At 40.1% G+C, this 13,865-nt stretch overlaps 1 protein-coding gene across 18 annotated transcripts in view; it reads left to right on the top strand.

Annotated features, from left to right (window-relative positions):
• Positions 1–255: 255 nt before the first annotated feature.
• Wnk1 (WNK lysine deficient protein kinase 1) overlaps positions 256–13,865 on the top strand; it is a 124,255-nt gene continuing 110,645 nt past the window's right edge. For 14 of the 18 annotated variants that reach the window (XM_076940449.1, XM_076940447.1, XM_076940439.1 and 11 more), the window contains exon 1: positions 257–2,036. In XM_076940449.1, the coding sequence (XP_076796564.1) occupies positions 1,278–2,036 (759 nt within the window). In that variant the 5' untranslated portion in view covers positions 257–1,277. Of the gene's footprint in view, positions 2,037–13,865 lie in introns of all 18 variants that reach the window. The other 4 variants (XM_076940450.1, XM_034511985.2, XM_034511988.2 and 1 more) reach the window with 3 other exon arrangements.

The raw sequence follows: 13,865 nt of genomic DNA, 5'->3' as shown, positions 1-13,865 counted from the left end.
CCACGATGACGCTCCCATCAGGCTTTCACTAGGGGCGGTTTTCAAAAAAGGAACTACAATTCCCAGGAGGCACCAGGCTAGAGCAATCGCAGGGCATCACGGAAGTGGTAGGCGCGTTCCTCCCGGGTTCCTTTCACGGTTTTCACTAGGAAACTACAAATCCCATCGTGTCTCGAGCTCGGCACGCCTGCGCGAGAGCCCCCGAGCGCGATGTGGGCGGGGCCGCCCCGGGCGGCGGGGGGCGGGGTCCAAGCGGGCTGTGTGGAGGCTTCAGACATCGGCGCCATTTAAAGCGGAGAGTTTCCCGGGCGGACGCGCTTCTTCTGCTCGGCTATTCCGTACTCCCTTCTTCGCTGACAGAAGGCGCCTAGTGGGGTGACTGCTCTTTCCTCTCCCTCTCCCCCTCCTCCCAGTTCTTTCGGTCTCCTTTCCTCCTGGCCAGAGAAGTAGCGGAGCCCGGGCCCCGCGGTGAGCGGCCCTCCCCTCCCCACAGTTCCCTCCCTCCTCTGCCCCCGGCGCCGGCCAGAGAGGGGAAGAGGTTCGCCAGGCCCGGGGCGGGCGGGGAGGCCTCGGGGACGGGGGGGGCCGCTCCTCAGGCTTCGAGGCTTCGAGGCTTCGGCCCTCAGCATCTAGTGATGGGCGCCCTCTGAGACTGGTCCCCTCTCCGGGGCGCGTGCTGCCTGAGGCGGCGGCCGAGAGACCGGGAACCCGGGCCGCGGCCCTCCTTCCCCTGCGCGGCCCCTCCCACCCCTGTGCCCCGGGCTGCCACCGCCCGGCGTCGGGGCTCGTCCCTCGCGCGCTGTGCCTCCGCCCTCAGGGCCTATCCCGCCGTGCTCGGCGGGCGGGCGGCGGCAGCGGCGGGAGCTCAGCCGTCTTCACTTTCGTCGCATCCGCTCGCCTGGGAGCCAATTCCGCGCCCTGCTCCTCATGACTGCGGCGCTTCTGCTGCCACAGCCCTACCGGCCTCCGCTCGCTGCAGGATGGATGCGGACTGTGCGGCGCTAACCCCCGTGGCTCCGCTCCCTCCTCGCCCGCCGACAAGCCCGCCCCGTGAGCCGCAGCAGCCTCGGTGCCAGCAGCAGCAGCAGCCGCCGCAGCCGGACTCAGTGTCCCGCGTCGCCCTCGGGGCGCCTTGTCAGTGCTGAGTGGGAGTCGTCCGGTGGTTCCGAGGAGCCGTAGGAGCGCTGCTCAGCACTTCTTGGTGGCTTCTCCGGGCCACCCTCTCCCCCTTTCATTCATAAATTCGAGCCCGCATTCTTCACTCCACCGGACCAACCATGTCTGACGGCGCCGCCGAGAAGCAGAGCGGCACTCCAGGCTTCCTTTCGCCTCCGGCGCCTGTCCCCAAGAATGGCTCAAGCTCCGATTCTTCAGTGGGCGAGAAGCTGGGGGCCACGGTCGCCGACTCGGGGATTGGCAGGACGGAGGAATACCGGCGCCGCCGGCACACTATGGACAAGGACAGTCGTGGGGCGGCCGCCACCACCACCCCGACCGAGCACCGATTCTTCCGCCGAAGCGTCATCTGTGACTCCAATGCCACCGCATTGGAGTTGCCGGGCCTCCCTCTCTCTATCCCGCAACCTAGTGTACCCGCAGTGGTGCCTCCGAGTGCTCCATCCGAGCCTCAGAGAGAGGAAACTTTGACCACCACCGTTGCTTCCCAGGTGTCTCAGCAACCCTCGGCTGCTGCCTCCTCTGGGGAGCAAGCCGTTGTAGACTCGGCCCCCACGACCGTCTCCAGCCTTACCAGCAAAGACCGCCCGGTGTCCCAGCCCAGCCACGTTGGGAGCAAAGAGGAGTCACCGCCGCCCAGAAGTGGAAGTGGCAGCGGTGGCACCAGCGCCAAAGAACCGCAGGAGGATAGGAACCAGCAACAGGATGATATCGAAGAGCTGGAGACCAAGGCAGTGGGAATGTCCAATGACGGTCGCTTTCTCAAATTTGACATCGAAATCGGCAGAGGCTCCTTTAAGACGGTCTACAAAGGTTTGGATACCGAAACCACTGTGGAAGTCGCCTGGTGTGAATTGCAGGTAATGCCCCACCTCATTTTTTCTTATTCGGTCGTTTGGATCCCAAATTTGGCTCGGTTAAGCCAGTTTGTCGAGTTCACTCTTGTAATTCTCTGACTCTGAGAGGGCGGGGGAGGCCAGTGTCCGAAGAGGTTGAAATTGGGAGATTGTGGAACTTTTGTTTAGGTGTTTGGAAAAGATAGGAACTATTAGTGTCAAGAGGGATTGTTATCAGCCACCGGGTAAAAAGTCATTTAAGTACAAGCTTGTGTGTTTAGTATCAGGCAGGAAACATGAAATTATTGGAAAAGGGTTTCCCCTCGTGCTGGGGATTGAACAAGTGGTGCCTGGACAAGTGCTTTCCCACTGAGCTATACGTATATTCTCAGCCTTTGGGAAAATTTTTTGCTTTAAGAAAATATCAAACCTTTTTTTCCTATACACTTCAGTCTCATCTAAGTCTCTGCAGTAATGAACTGCCTTGTGTGTTTCCATGTCTGAGATCGAGTTGTTAGACAAGACCCTGTACTTTAAGGAACAGCTTTTTTTGATAGCAGTATAGACATTTAGTAGATAATAAAACAGAAATGTTTTCTAGGTGTTCCAGGGCATGCCTGAAAATCCCAACTACTCTAGAGGCGAGGCAGAAGAACCTCAATTGAGGTTCAAGGCCAGTCTTGCCTGCATAGTGAGACACTGTCTTAAAAACATCAAAACAACCACCCAGTCCCTGATAAACAACTCTCTTTCTCTTTAAGCATAAGTGCTTTCAGAGTAGGAAGGTACAGTATGCACCTACCATTATACCACCTACCAGTGCTTAAGCCATGTGGCTAGCTGTGATCTGACACTGTTCATTAGTGTCTGTCTTCATCTTATTCAGTCCATAGTGAATAAAAAGGCCATGAAATTTGTATAAGTGCTTTGAAAATTGTGATAATACCATCATTGTTGTAATATTGTTATAAAAGAGTTTTGTGACAGTGTCCTAAAGTATAGCTCAGACTGTCCTGAATTTGTTGATCCCTTTGCCTCAGCCTCCAGAATAACAGGATTATAAGTTCATGCCACTATGCTAGGGATATAAATGATTTTTAAATGAAACTTCCCAAGAGTCTGAAAGATTACAGTGCTTTTTTTCTTTTTTTTTTTTTTTTTTTTTTTTTGTCTCATAGGGAAATCTTCAGGTTATAAATAACGTGCAGGTATATTCTAGGTTTAAATAGATTAGTTTGGACTACTAACTGCTTGACTTACTATAGCAATAAACAAATGTTATTATAAAGCATCTATATAAATATTGGTTTGTTGGCTCTTGTTTGCATCCAGAAATGAGCATGGATTAGTGGTGGAGGCAGAATTTCAGCTACATCATAGATAAAAAGTGCCACTACTGATTTCTTGTCAAGAAAATGGATCAAACTGAACTAGGATTGGAACTTCACTGAAATAATCTTAGAACTTGATTTACCTAAGAACTAATAAACAAACAACTTGTTTTCCAAATAACCCAAGAACATGAAATGTGAAAGGAATAATGTTTGGAATTTGCTTCTAAATATCTAGTGAAGGTGAGAGGAATGTAGCTAGCAATTACTCAGCTTCAACAATTATCAGCACATGATTGTTCAGTGCAAGGTAGTCTATTAAGCTTTCCCCTCTACTTCCCTATATGCTCGAAATTTCCTTTATTGGGAAATGAGTGTTTTTATTTTAACAATGTGTTTTTATTTTAACAATTTTGTTTTTATTTTAACAATGTGAAAGAAAGTTAACATAGCATGTGGAAGCAAACTGGAAACTGGCGAGTTCTTTAGGGAGCATAGTTCCCTGAGTTCAACACTTAAAATGGAACTTGTAAGCACAATATGAAGTAAACTAATGCTTTGTTAATTTTATAGTGGATTAGAGTTAGAAATGTGACAGGTCTTTTTTAAAAATTACTTTTAGTAGGTTTATTTAGTTTGTTTTTTGATATACTGCTTTTTTCCTCCTTACTTTATATAGTGAAGGCTGTTTGTATACTCCAAGCTGGCTTTGAATCCTTGATTCTTCTTTCCTAGTCTCTAGAGTGTTGGTATTACAGTCTGGAGCCACACCATGCCAAACAAACTAACTTACCTTCTTTGTTTCTTTGGCAAACTTGTCAAAATATGCCTCTACTCCTACTGGTCAGTCATACTCAATAATTTAGATGTAACTGATTTACAGGAAGACAATTCTTTTTGTAATCAAGGATCTAATACTTATCCAGGAATTCGATTCTTCAATTACATTTCATTTATACATGTTAGCTTTTACTTTACTATTTATTTATTTAAAGAATTGCTTACTTTATGTATATGAGTGTACTGTCTGTCTCCAGACACACCAGAAGAGGGCTTCAGATCCCATTACAGACAGTTGTGAGCCACCATGTGGTTGCTGGGAATTGAACTCAGGATGTCTTAACCACTGAGCCATCTCTCCAGCCCTACTTTTTATCTTTATTTTACTTTTTTTTGTTGTTTTGTTTGTTCTGAGGATTGAACTGAGGATCTTTTGCATTCTGGCAAGCTCTATATCATAGAACTGTATATCCATAGCAGTCAAATATTCCACTTTTAAAAGGACTTCTCAGAATTAGTATGCTTGTTTTCACAGACTGATAATTTACTTAGTCTTAGAACTAATAATTCACAATAATAACTTTAAAGTTCTTCAGTTTTTCTCAGAATTTATTGAGTTTTTGGACTTAGTTCTCTTTTGGTTCGTGTGTGTGTGTGTGTGTGTGTGTGTGTGTGTGTGTGTGTGTAAACAGTCCTGGCTGTCCTGAAACTAGCTCTGTAAATGAGGCTGGCCCTGAACTCACAGAGATCGGGCTAGCCTCTGCCTTCTGAGTGGTGGGATTAAAGATGTGAGCCACCACCACCTGGCTTTGGATTTAGTTCTTTTTTTTTTTTTTGGTTTTTCGAGAGACAGGATTTCTCCGTGTAGCCCTGGCTGTCCTGGAACTCACTCTGTAGACCAGGCTGGCCTCGAACTCAGAAATCCGCCTGTCTCTGCCTCCCCAGTGCTGGGACTAAAGGTGTGCGCCACCACTGCCCGGCTTGGATTTAGTTCTTTATGTAGATGTGGGTGTGATCACACTAATGAAAAATCTTACACTGGCTTGTTTTTAATAGTTGAAGTCACCATTTGGGAGCAGAATGAAATGAGCCTTAGCTTATAGAATGAAGCCATGGTTTTTAGAACTTTTCATGCCTTTAACCAAGCTTCTGAAAAAAATTTTCATTTTGACTTAAAAAAAGTTCCCTTTCATATTAAAAGTAAACAAATGTGACTCCTAGTATAAGATCACGTAATGACTGTAGTCAGGCAGTATTTTGGGGTTTTGTATCATTTTGTTCCAGATCAAAGTATTTGGGTTCAAATTAAAAGTCAAACCTAAGGATAAGTAAAGCTTTGGAAAGAAAAAAACAACCCATTTGACATTGAATGCACATTTCCTCCACTCCCCTTTTACTAGGTAGTGAACCAAGTCTGGATGAGTACTGTGTTCCATTAAGTTAAAAATCTGATTTGCCCAGGATAATCTTGAACTCTTGCTTTTATCTCCCTAGCAGTGTGATTTTAGGTTATGTACTACCATTCCTGGCTTTAAAATTTTTAATGTATTAAAACTAGAAGGGCCTTGGGAAATAGTTCATTAAGTAAGGACCCCTGCCATTAAACCTGATGCCCAATAGTTCAATCTCTAGCACCCACATTGTGGTAGGAGAGAACTAGCTTGTGAAAGTTGCTCTCTGACCCCCGCACTCTTGCTGTGGCACATGTGTACCTACATAAATAAATAGATGCAAAATTGGATGAAATCAGGCTATCTCTCCCAACCTACTTGTTTGTTAAATAAGAACCTGAAATTATAGGGCATTAAGTAATTTTGCTTTGGTTAAAAAAGAACAAACATTAAAATGGTTATGATCCAGTAATTTGGAAGGTATTAAAGGCGATTACAAGTTAGGCCTGGTAGCAGAGACATAATTTTAGCTATTCAAGGAGGCTGAAACAGTAAGATCATAGGTTCAAGGCCTGTCTAGACTACAGAGTTAAGTTTTAGGTCAACCTGAACAACTTAGTGAGACTGTAACTTCAAACAAGAGTCAGAAAGAGAAGAGAGCTGGGGATGTAGTTCAGTGGTAGATAGAGTAGTTTAGTCCAGTGTTAGAATATTTGTTTAATATCTATAAAATTCTGAATTCACTTCTCAGTATCACAAAAAGGTAAAGGAAGCAGCTGTGGTTACCAAAATAAAACTTGCCAGCCAAATTTCTGGCATAGATATGCTCTTCAGGGCCTATCCCATCCTAAGGAGTTTTTGGCAGTTGGTAGCTTCTCTGAGAGGGAGACTCATTTTATCTTTTATCATGATGTTCCCAACTGGTAGGTTTCTCATGTACAGTCCCAAACCCATGCAACAACAAATTGGATTTAGTAGGCTATTTTTAAAGAGTCAAAGAGTTGAGGGGTATGTATTGGGAGGCATATAAAGGGACTTGGAGGGGAGAAGTGGAGAAGTGGTAGTGGATATATTTGATTGTATACATGTTAACATGCTGAAGAATAAAGAATTAATTTTTTTTTTTAAAAGAAAGGTCAGGCTGTCATGGCACACACCTTTAGTTCCAGCACTTGGGAGGCAGGCACAGGCTGATCTTTTGAATTTGAAGTCAGCCTGGTCTACATAGTGAGTTTCCAGGAAATCCAAGACTACACAGAGAAATCAAAAAAACAAGAACAACAAAAAACCAACCTGATCAAATAAACAAAACCAAACAAAAACCCAGACTACATTTGTAGTTTCAGAAGATAGCTAATTAGTAATTTCAAATGAAGTAATACTAATTCTGTGTAGAAGTGGCTGTCAAATTTCTAAAGTCCTCTTATAAATGGCAAATATAATTTTTATCACTTCATATGGGTACCTAGACTTTGGAGGATCAATGAGTGGGGTGTACAGATCAAACTTCCTATTGTTAGGTTATTTTTAGGGTCACAATATATGTAGCTATCTACCAAAACAAGCATCTGTTTTCAATAATAAGTGGGTAATATTTTAATACCACAGTCTTAAGTAATAACTGAGAACTCTTAAAACAAGAATTCTTTTATCAGGACCTATTAGGCAAAAAAGCACTTTAATTTGGTCAGCTGGTGGAAAAATGTTCCTAGGGTGTTCTGTAGAATTTTCTCTTCTGGAGGCTGGGATAGTTGGTGGGAGCATGCTTATTAGGAAACAATATAATTTGCTTTAAGAAAACAAATGTAGACCTAGTAATTTACTTATTTCTGACATTTTTCTCACAGGTTGTCTCTAGTAAATTTCCTCACTGCTTTATGTATTGATGAGTTTTTTTTTCAGCTCTACCTAAAAAAAGTAAAAGTTGTAATTTTTGTTTACACTCCAGTCCATTTAGTGCCTGTATCTTAAACTGTCTTTTATCAAGTTATGGTTTGCATTCCTAAGTACATGACTTTTTGTTTGGTTTGGTTTGGTTTTTTCTTTTTGAGATAGGGTTCTCTGTGTAGCCCTTGCTGTCCTGCAGTTCATCTGTAGACTAGCCTGGCTTGAAATCAGAAATCCACCTGCCTCTGCCCCCCAAGTGCTGGGATTAAAGGTGTGCACCACCATGCCTGGTTCCAAAGTATAGGATATTAATGTTTCAAGATTAGCAGTGCTACAGAAATGGGATGTGGTCCTGTTACTCAAACCATAATTTAATCCTTTGCTAGCTTTAAAATAACCCATTGAACTGAATCTCCGAATTTGATTGTTTTGGTTTTTAATTTTGAGGTAAGAGCTTTATACCACAGGCTGACCTCCAACTCACTGTGTAGCTTAGGCTGGTCTCAGAAACAATATGATTTTGGCTAGGTAAGATTGGATTTAAGATATATGTTAACTTGGTATTGTGGTACAATCCTGTAATCCTAACAACAATCATTTAGTAGAGCCTGGATTTGAATGCAAGCAATGTATTTTTTAGGAGGCTGGAATAATAAGGTCTAATACAAGTTTAGGATTAGCCTGGCTACAGAATTACAGATACATTGTTCTAAACAAAACAAACCCTAAAGTATATATTTAATGCTGTAGGAAATAACTGTTGTTAAGAATTGTATTTAGTTGACTTTTAAAAATTGTTCTTTTTTCACAGTCTCAAGATTTTAAATTTGTCATGTTTCCTTATTTACCTTTTATTCTGACCCAAATTAACATAGTTATTCCTAGTCTAAGAACTTGGAAAGAGATTTTATTGTATAAAAGACAAGTGAGAATATAATGTTAACCTGCTGACTGATTTCATTTTGTCACATTAAAAATTCAAGTGCAAGATCATGTGAAATTTACCCTAATTCATTCTTTGGTACTTGCTTTTCAACCACAACTGGGCTTCCGTATTCAGAATTTAAATCTTGTTATTATTTGAGATTTCTGGTAGCTTTAAATTTTTTTCTTTTAGATCAGCATTTCTCAATATCATATTTACATTATTATTCATAACAGTAGCAAAATTTCAGTTATGAAGTAGCAATGAAAATAATTTTATGTTTGGGGGTAATCACAACATGAGAAACTACATACATTGAAGAGTTGTAGTGTTAAGGAAGGTGGAGAACCAATGTTTTGGATAATACTGATGGCAGAACAAATGAAATAATTTCTGAAAATACTTGAAATAATAATCACTACTGTATAGTAGAATTTTGGTATGTCAGGTTTTTTTTGTTTGTTTTTTGTTTTGTTTTTTTTCCTTGAGACAGAGCTTCTCTGTGATAACCCTAGTTGTCCTGGAACTTCCTTTGTAGACCAGGCTGGCCTGGAACTCCCACAGATCCACCAGCTTCTGTGTCAGGATTAAAGGTGTATGCCACCATATTCATCATCATCATCATCATCATCATCATTATTTTAAAGATTTGTTTATGTATATAAGTACACTGTAGCTGTCTTTAGACACACCAGAAGAGGGAGGGCATCAGATCCCATTGCAAATTGTTGTGAGCTACCCTGTGGTTCCTGGGAATTTAACTCAGGACCTCTCACCAGTGCTCTTAACCACTGAGCCATCTCTCTAGCCATATATATATATATATATTACCTTTAATTCCAACAGAGGCAGGCATATCTTCTGTAAGTTTGAATCTGGTCTACAGAGTTCTAGGACAGCCTTGGTACACAGAGAAACCCTGTCTTGAAAAATCAAAAGGAAAGAAAGAGGTGAGGCTTAGTGTGATCTCAGTTTTGATTTGAAGAGGTCAAATTGTCAAGTGAACAAAATTAAAAACTAGGTTGCCAGCAGGGCAGTGGTGTCACGCACACGCCTTTAATTCCAGATATTGAGGCAGGTAGACAGACCTCTAAGTCAAGGCCTACCTGTTCAAAACCCTGTCTCAAAAAACCAAACCAAACCAACCAACCAACCAACCAACCAACCAAACAAACAAACAAACAAAAACAGGGCTGGAGAGATGACTCAGGTTGGTAGCACTGACTGCTCTTTCAGAAGTCCTGATTTCAATTCCCAGCAACCACATTATGGCTTACAACCATTTGTAATGGGATCTGATGCCCTCTCCTGGTGTGTCTGACAGCTACAGTGTACTCATATTTAAAAAAAAAAAAATCTTAAAACAAAACAAAACAAACTAAAACCTAGGTTGCCTGTATTCATTGCTTTGCTACATGATTCTCGTTGCCTTGGGCAAATTCTATGTTAATTATTGTATTTTTACAGCCAGTATAAAGAAATCCTGCTTTAGCCAGGTGTGGTGGAAATAACTGTAATTCCCAGCACTTGGGAGGCTGAGGCAGGAAGAGTGCCTTGAGTTAAGAGTTCAGCATGGGCTATAGAGTGAGTCTCTGCCTCAAACAAAGTAGCTCAAACTTGGTCCATAAGTATTAGGTGTGATTATACAGTGTCATTTTTATGTTATTTTGAGGTTATCTATGAACATTCCATACACAAACATATATATGTATGTATATATATACACATATACATCCATGTGTGTGTATGTATGTATATATACATATATAAAAATTATTACATATATTATTATAATATATATATATATATATATATATATATATATATAAATTAAAATAAATTAGCTGAAGCATTGAGGGTTTGTGAGATGGCTCAGCAGGTAAGGCTGTTTGCCACTGAGTTTATTGACCTGAGTTTGATTCTAGGGACTCACATAGTGGAAGGAGAAAATGGAATCCTGAAAGTTGTCCCCTGACCTCCACAAGTGTATAGGAGCATGTGTGCTTCAGTGCATCTATGGCCTTGAGAGGGCAGCTTTTAGGACAGTTCTTTTCTTTCATTATGGGTTCCAGGGATGGAACTTTGGGTTGGCAGGTACTTTTACTACTGAGCCATCTGACCTGCCCAAAACAGCAAGATTTAAAGTAAATTCTGTTATACAGAAAGTTTTGAATTATTGTTTCTAGTATGTTCTTTTTTTTTTTTTTATTTTTAAACAAAAAGTTTAAATACTATACATACATATGTAGTACTTTAGGCTTTATATTTAAGAGTGTTTGCAAAGTGAATTCTTTATAATTACTGAGGAAAGGTAATTAAAAATTACTGACAGTTACTTGCTTGCCTAACACCACTGTATAAATTATTTGTAACTTCACAGCTACACTACAGGGCAGATAGTATAGTTTTTTGACTTATATTTGAGGAAACGAATTCAGGTTTAACCACTTGTTTAAGATCACTGACATGCTCAGGGCTTGCTGGCACTACCTATAATCTGAGCACTAGGGAGGCAGAGACAGGTGGATCTCGGAATTCCAGGCTATCCATGGGTACATAGTGAGATCTTATATCTTAGTTCTTGTTCTTTCTATTAGAAATTACTTTCTGGAAGAAATCAGTTTGAATTTACTGGAATTCTAAATCTTGTTCCATTTAGCAATTATTTATGTCACACATGTTACACTTCTTCCTGAAACAAATCTCCATTAAATGGCCTTTTAGGCAATATATGCATATAGATTTTAGGTTTGTTTTATTAATTTAATGTGCTTATAAAATTTTAGATATTATAGATATTGGTTATTGTTGAAAATATTACTTCTGTCAGGCTTATTTTGTGGAAACAGGATGTTCCTTTACTTCCAGTAACTTCATGTAAAGTTTTGTCTTCAAAATAGAAAAATTTTGTCATTAATACCTGTTTTGCTTTTAAAACAGTAGCTCTTTATATAGCTGAAGCTGACCTTGAACTCATAATTTTCTGCTTTGCCTTCCTTGGTACTAGAATTATGGGTGCTTAATGCCTGGCTTCAGTATCCTCAGTATCCTTATTAATGCTTCTGATTCTCTGTACTAGGCAGTGGAATTGTTAATTTTGTTAGAATTGGCTTTAGTGTTTTAAAGGAGAATAGGTATGAGTAAATTTGATGACCTTTAGCATTTCGGGTTTGTATTACTTGAGTCTTTCTTGCTTCTAGGTTTGGCTGTATTTCCCATAGGCCATTAGAGAATATTCAGGTCAGGCGCAGAACTGCATCTCCTATGAAATAGAAACAAAACTGATAAAGACCTCTTCTGTTCTTATCTGTCTGGCTAAGTCATCCCAGTCTGATTGGGTACTATCATGGGGTTACTGGGAGGTCTCACCATTGGAGTAATGAGTATCATTGTTCTGTGGTCTCTCATGTGATGCTTCATTCCAGGATCAAGTTTTATGGGCATCATCCTAGGAAAAGGAGGGCTCTTGGGAAGGTCTCTTGTCTAAGGTATTGACTGGGAGCAGGTAGGATCAGGACCCCTGCAAGAGGAGAAGCAGAGAATGAAGCTGGATGTATCTTTTTCTTGTTTAATGCAACTGTTATTTTGTCAGTCAGTCTGTGAGCCTACTCTTCTTAAATTCATTTGTGGTTGCTGGGAATTGAACTCAGGATCTCTGGAAGAACAGTCAGTGCTCTTAACTGCTGAGCCATCTCTCCAGCCCCTTAAATCCATTTGTGATAGTAATTTTTTCACACTCTTTCCTATCACATTGTGTCTTTCTTAAAAATGGAGAATAATAGGTGAGATACTGTAGTCACAATAAAACTTGGGCATACTGGCATTCTCAAGGGCATTGGCTACTTGGTTCTATGTCACCTGTAAATGACCACAAAACTTTAAAAAATATATGCTTAAAACAAAGATGATTTGTGTTAATCTATCAGTTGTAAATAGTATGAGGTTTAATATGGGTGTAATATTTCTGAAAAATTGCATTCAAATTGATACATATTTTTAAAGTACAGAATGAATTTGGAAAATTTAGGATAAGAAAGTTAAAAAAACTAATAGTTTTTAAGTAGCATTACAGGTTGAAACGATAATATTTGGCTTATTAGTTAAGTATACATTATTATTGAGTTCATTTAAGTTGATTTCACTTACATTTTAAACATTTTACAGCATTTAACTTTTAAGTTTTGGTTAGCTTCATGTTCTATTGTCTATTACAAATTGATCCTGTTAAAATGCTATAAAAGAATTGTCATTTTAGGAAGTTTACTACTTCCTTTTAAAAATACTGTAGCACTTTCTCTGGTGTTGTTCACTATCATTCTTTATATTTATAGACAGTTCTTTTGTTGTTGCTGAACAGAGAAATATTGCATTTAACATTTTTCTCGTTAGTTTGTTTGTAGTGCTTTGATCATTTGATATTATGAAAATTGGAATCCTGTCCTTTTAAGTGTTTCTCTAGTCAATTTGCAGCATATCTCTATCAAATGATTTCTTCTCATGTTCTTTGAGTATTGTAGTTGTTGGCAGGAAAGACAAATAGAAGTTACTAATGGCTGCAAATGTCTGGAAAAAAACACGGAGGAGGCAAAGACAGGTGGATCTGAGTTTGTGAGACCAGCCTGGACTACAGTTGTGAGTTCAAGGACAGCCAGGGCTATGTAGAGAAACCCTGTTTTGAAAAGCCAGCCAGCCAACCAACCAAACAAATAAAAACTTGCAAATAAAAAAAGTCACCACACATCAAAATTAACCAGATCCAAAGTCTATATACATCTCAGTAAAACGGTACATTTAGAATAGCCCTTTTGAAGCTGTGGCACATGTTGGCTTTTACACTTTCATTATTCAATATATATTTATGCACGTATACACACCAAAAATGAAAAATTTGTGACAGATAGAACTAGAAAAACAATTAGCTTAATGTTCCCTTTCATAGCATGTATCCATCATCTGCATTCAGTCTTCCTTCATTCCCTAATATTTAACTTTTCTTGGACTCAGGTCTATATGTTATACTGTACTCAAATGTACATTTGTTTACATATACATATATTATCGGCTAGATTCTGCATATGAGGGAAAATGAGCAGTTTTTTTTGAGAATGTATAACCTTACTTAAATATACATAGTAAGTCCATTTTCTTACAAGTTTTGTGATTACATTAGTGCTAAATAGTATTCCATATGTATGTTTATATATACTAAACTTCCATCATCTATTGATGGACAACTAGGTTCATTCCAGTTCTTTGCTTTAGTGAATAAAGTAGCAATATACATGTTTTTCTTTTTCCTGATTTATTAGAAATTTTCCCTGGACTGGGTATATAATTTGTAGAGTGCTTGCCCAGATGGTGTGGTGGTGCATGGCTGGAATCCTAGCACTTGGTAGCTATCAGCTCTATTACTAAAATTTTGGTCATGAAGCTAAAATTTAGAGTTAAGTTCTTATCCAGGTGTGTATTATTTTTAAGTTCTTAGAGATCTTGGGGCGTTTGGTCTACAAATGGAAATATTTAGTTAGGACTGTAAGAA

Source organism: Arvicanthis niloticus, chromosome 9, assembly GCF_011762505.2.
Source record: "Arvicanthis niloticus isolate mArvNil1 chromosome 9, mArvNil1.pat.X, whole genome shotgun sequence".
NCBI classification, from domain to species: domain Eukaryota; kingdom Metazoa; phylum Chordata; class Mammalia; order Rodentia; family Muridae; genus Arvicanthis; species Arvicanthis niloticus.
The sequence above is the reverse complement of the archived record's forward strand: the minus strand, read 5'-3'. Positions and strand labels throughout refer to the sequence as shown.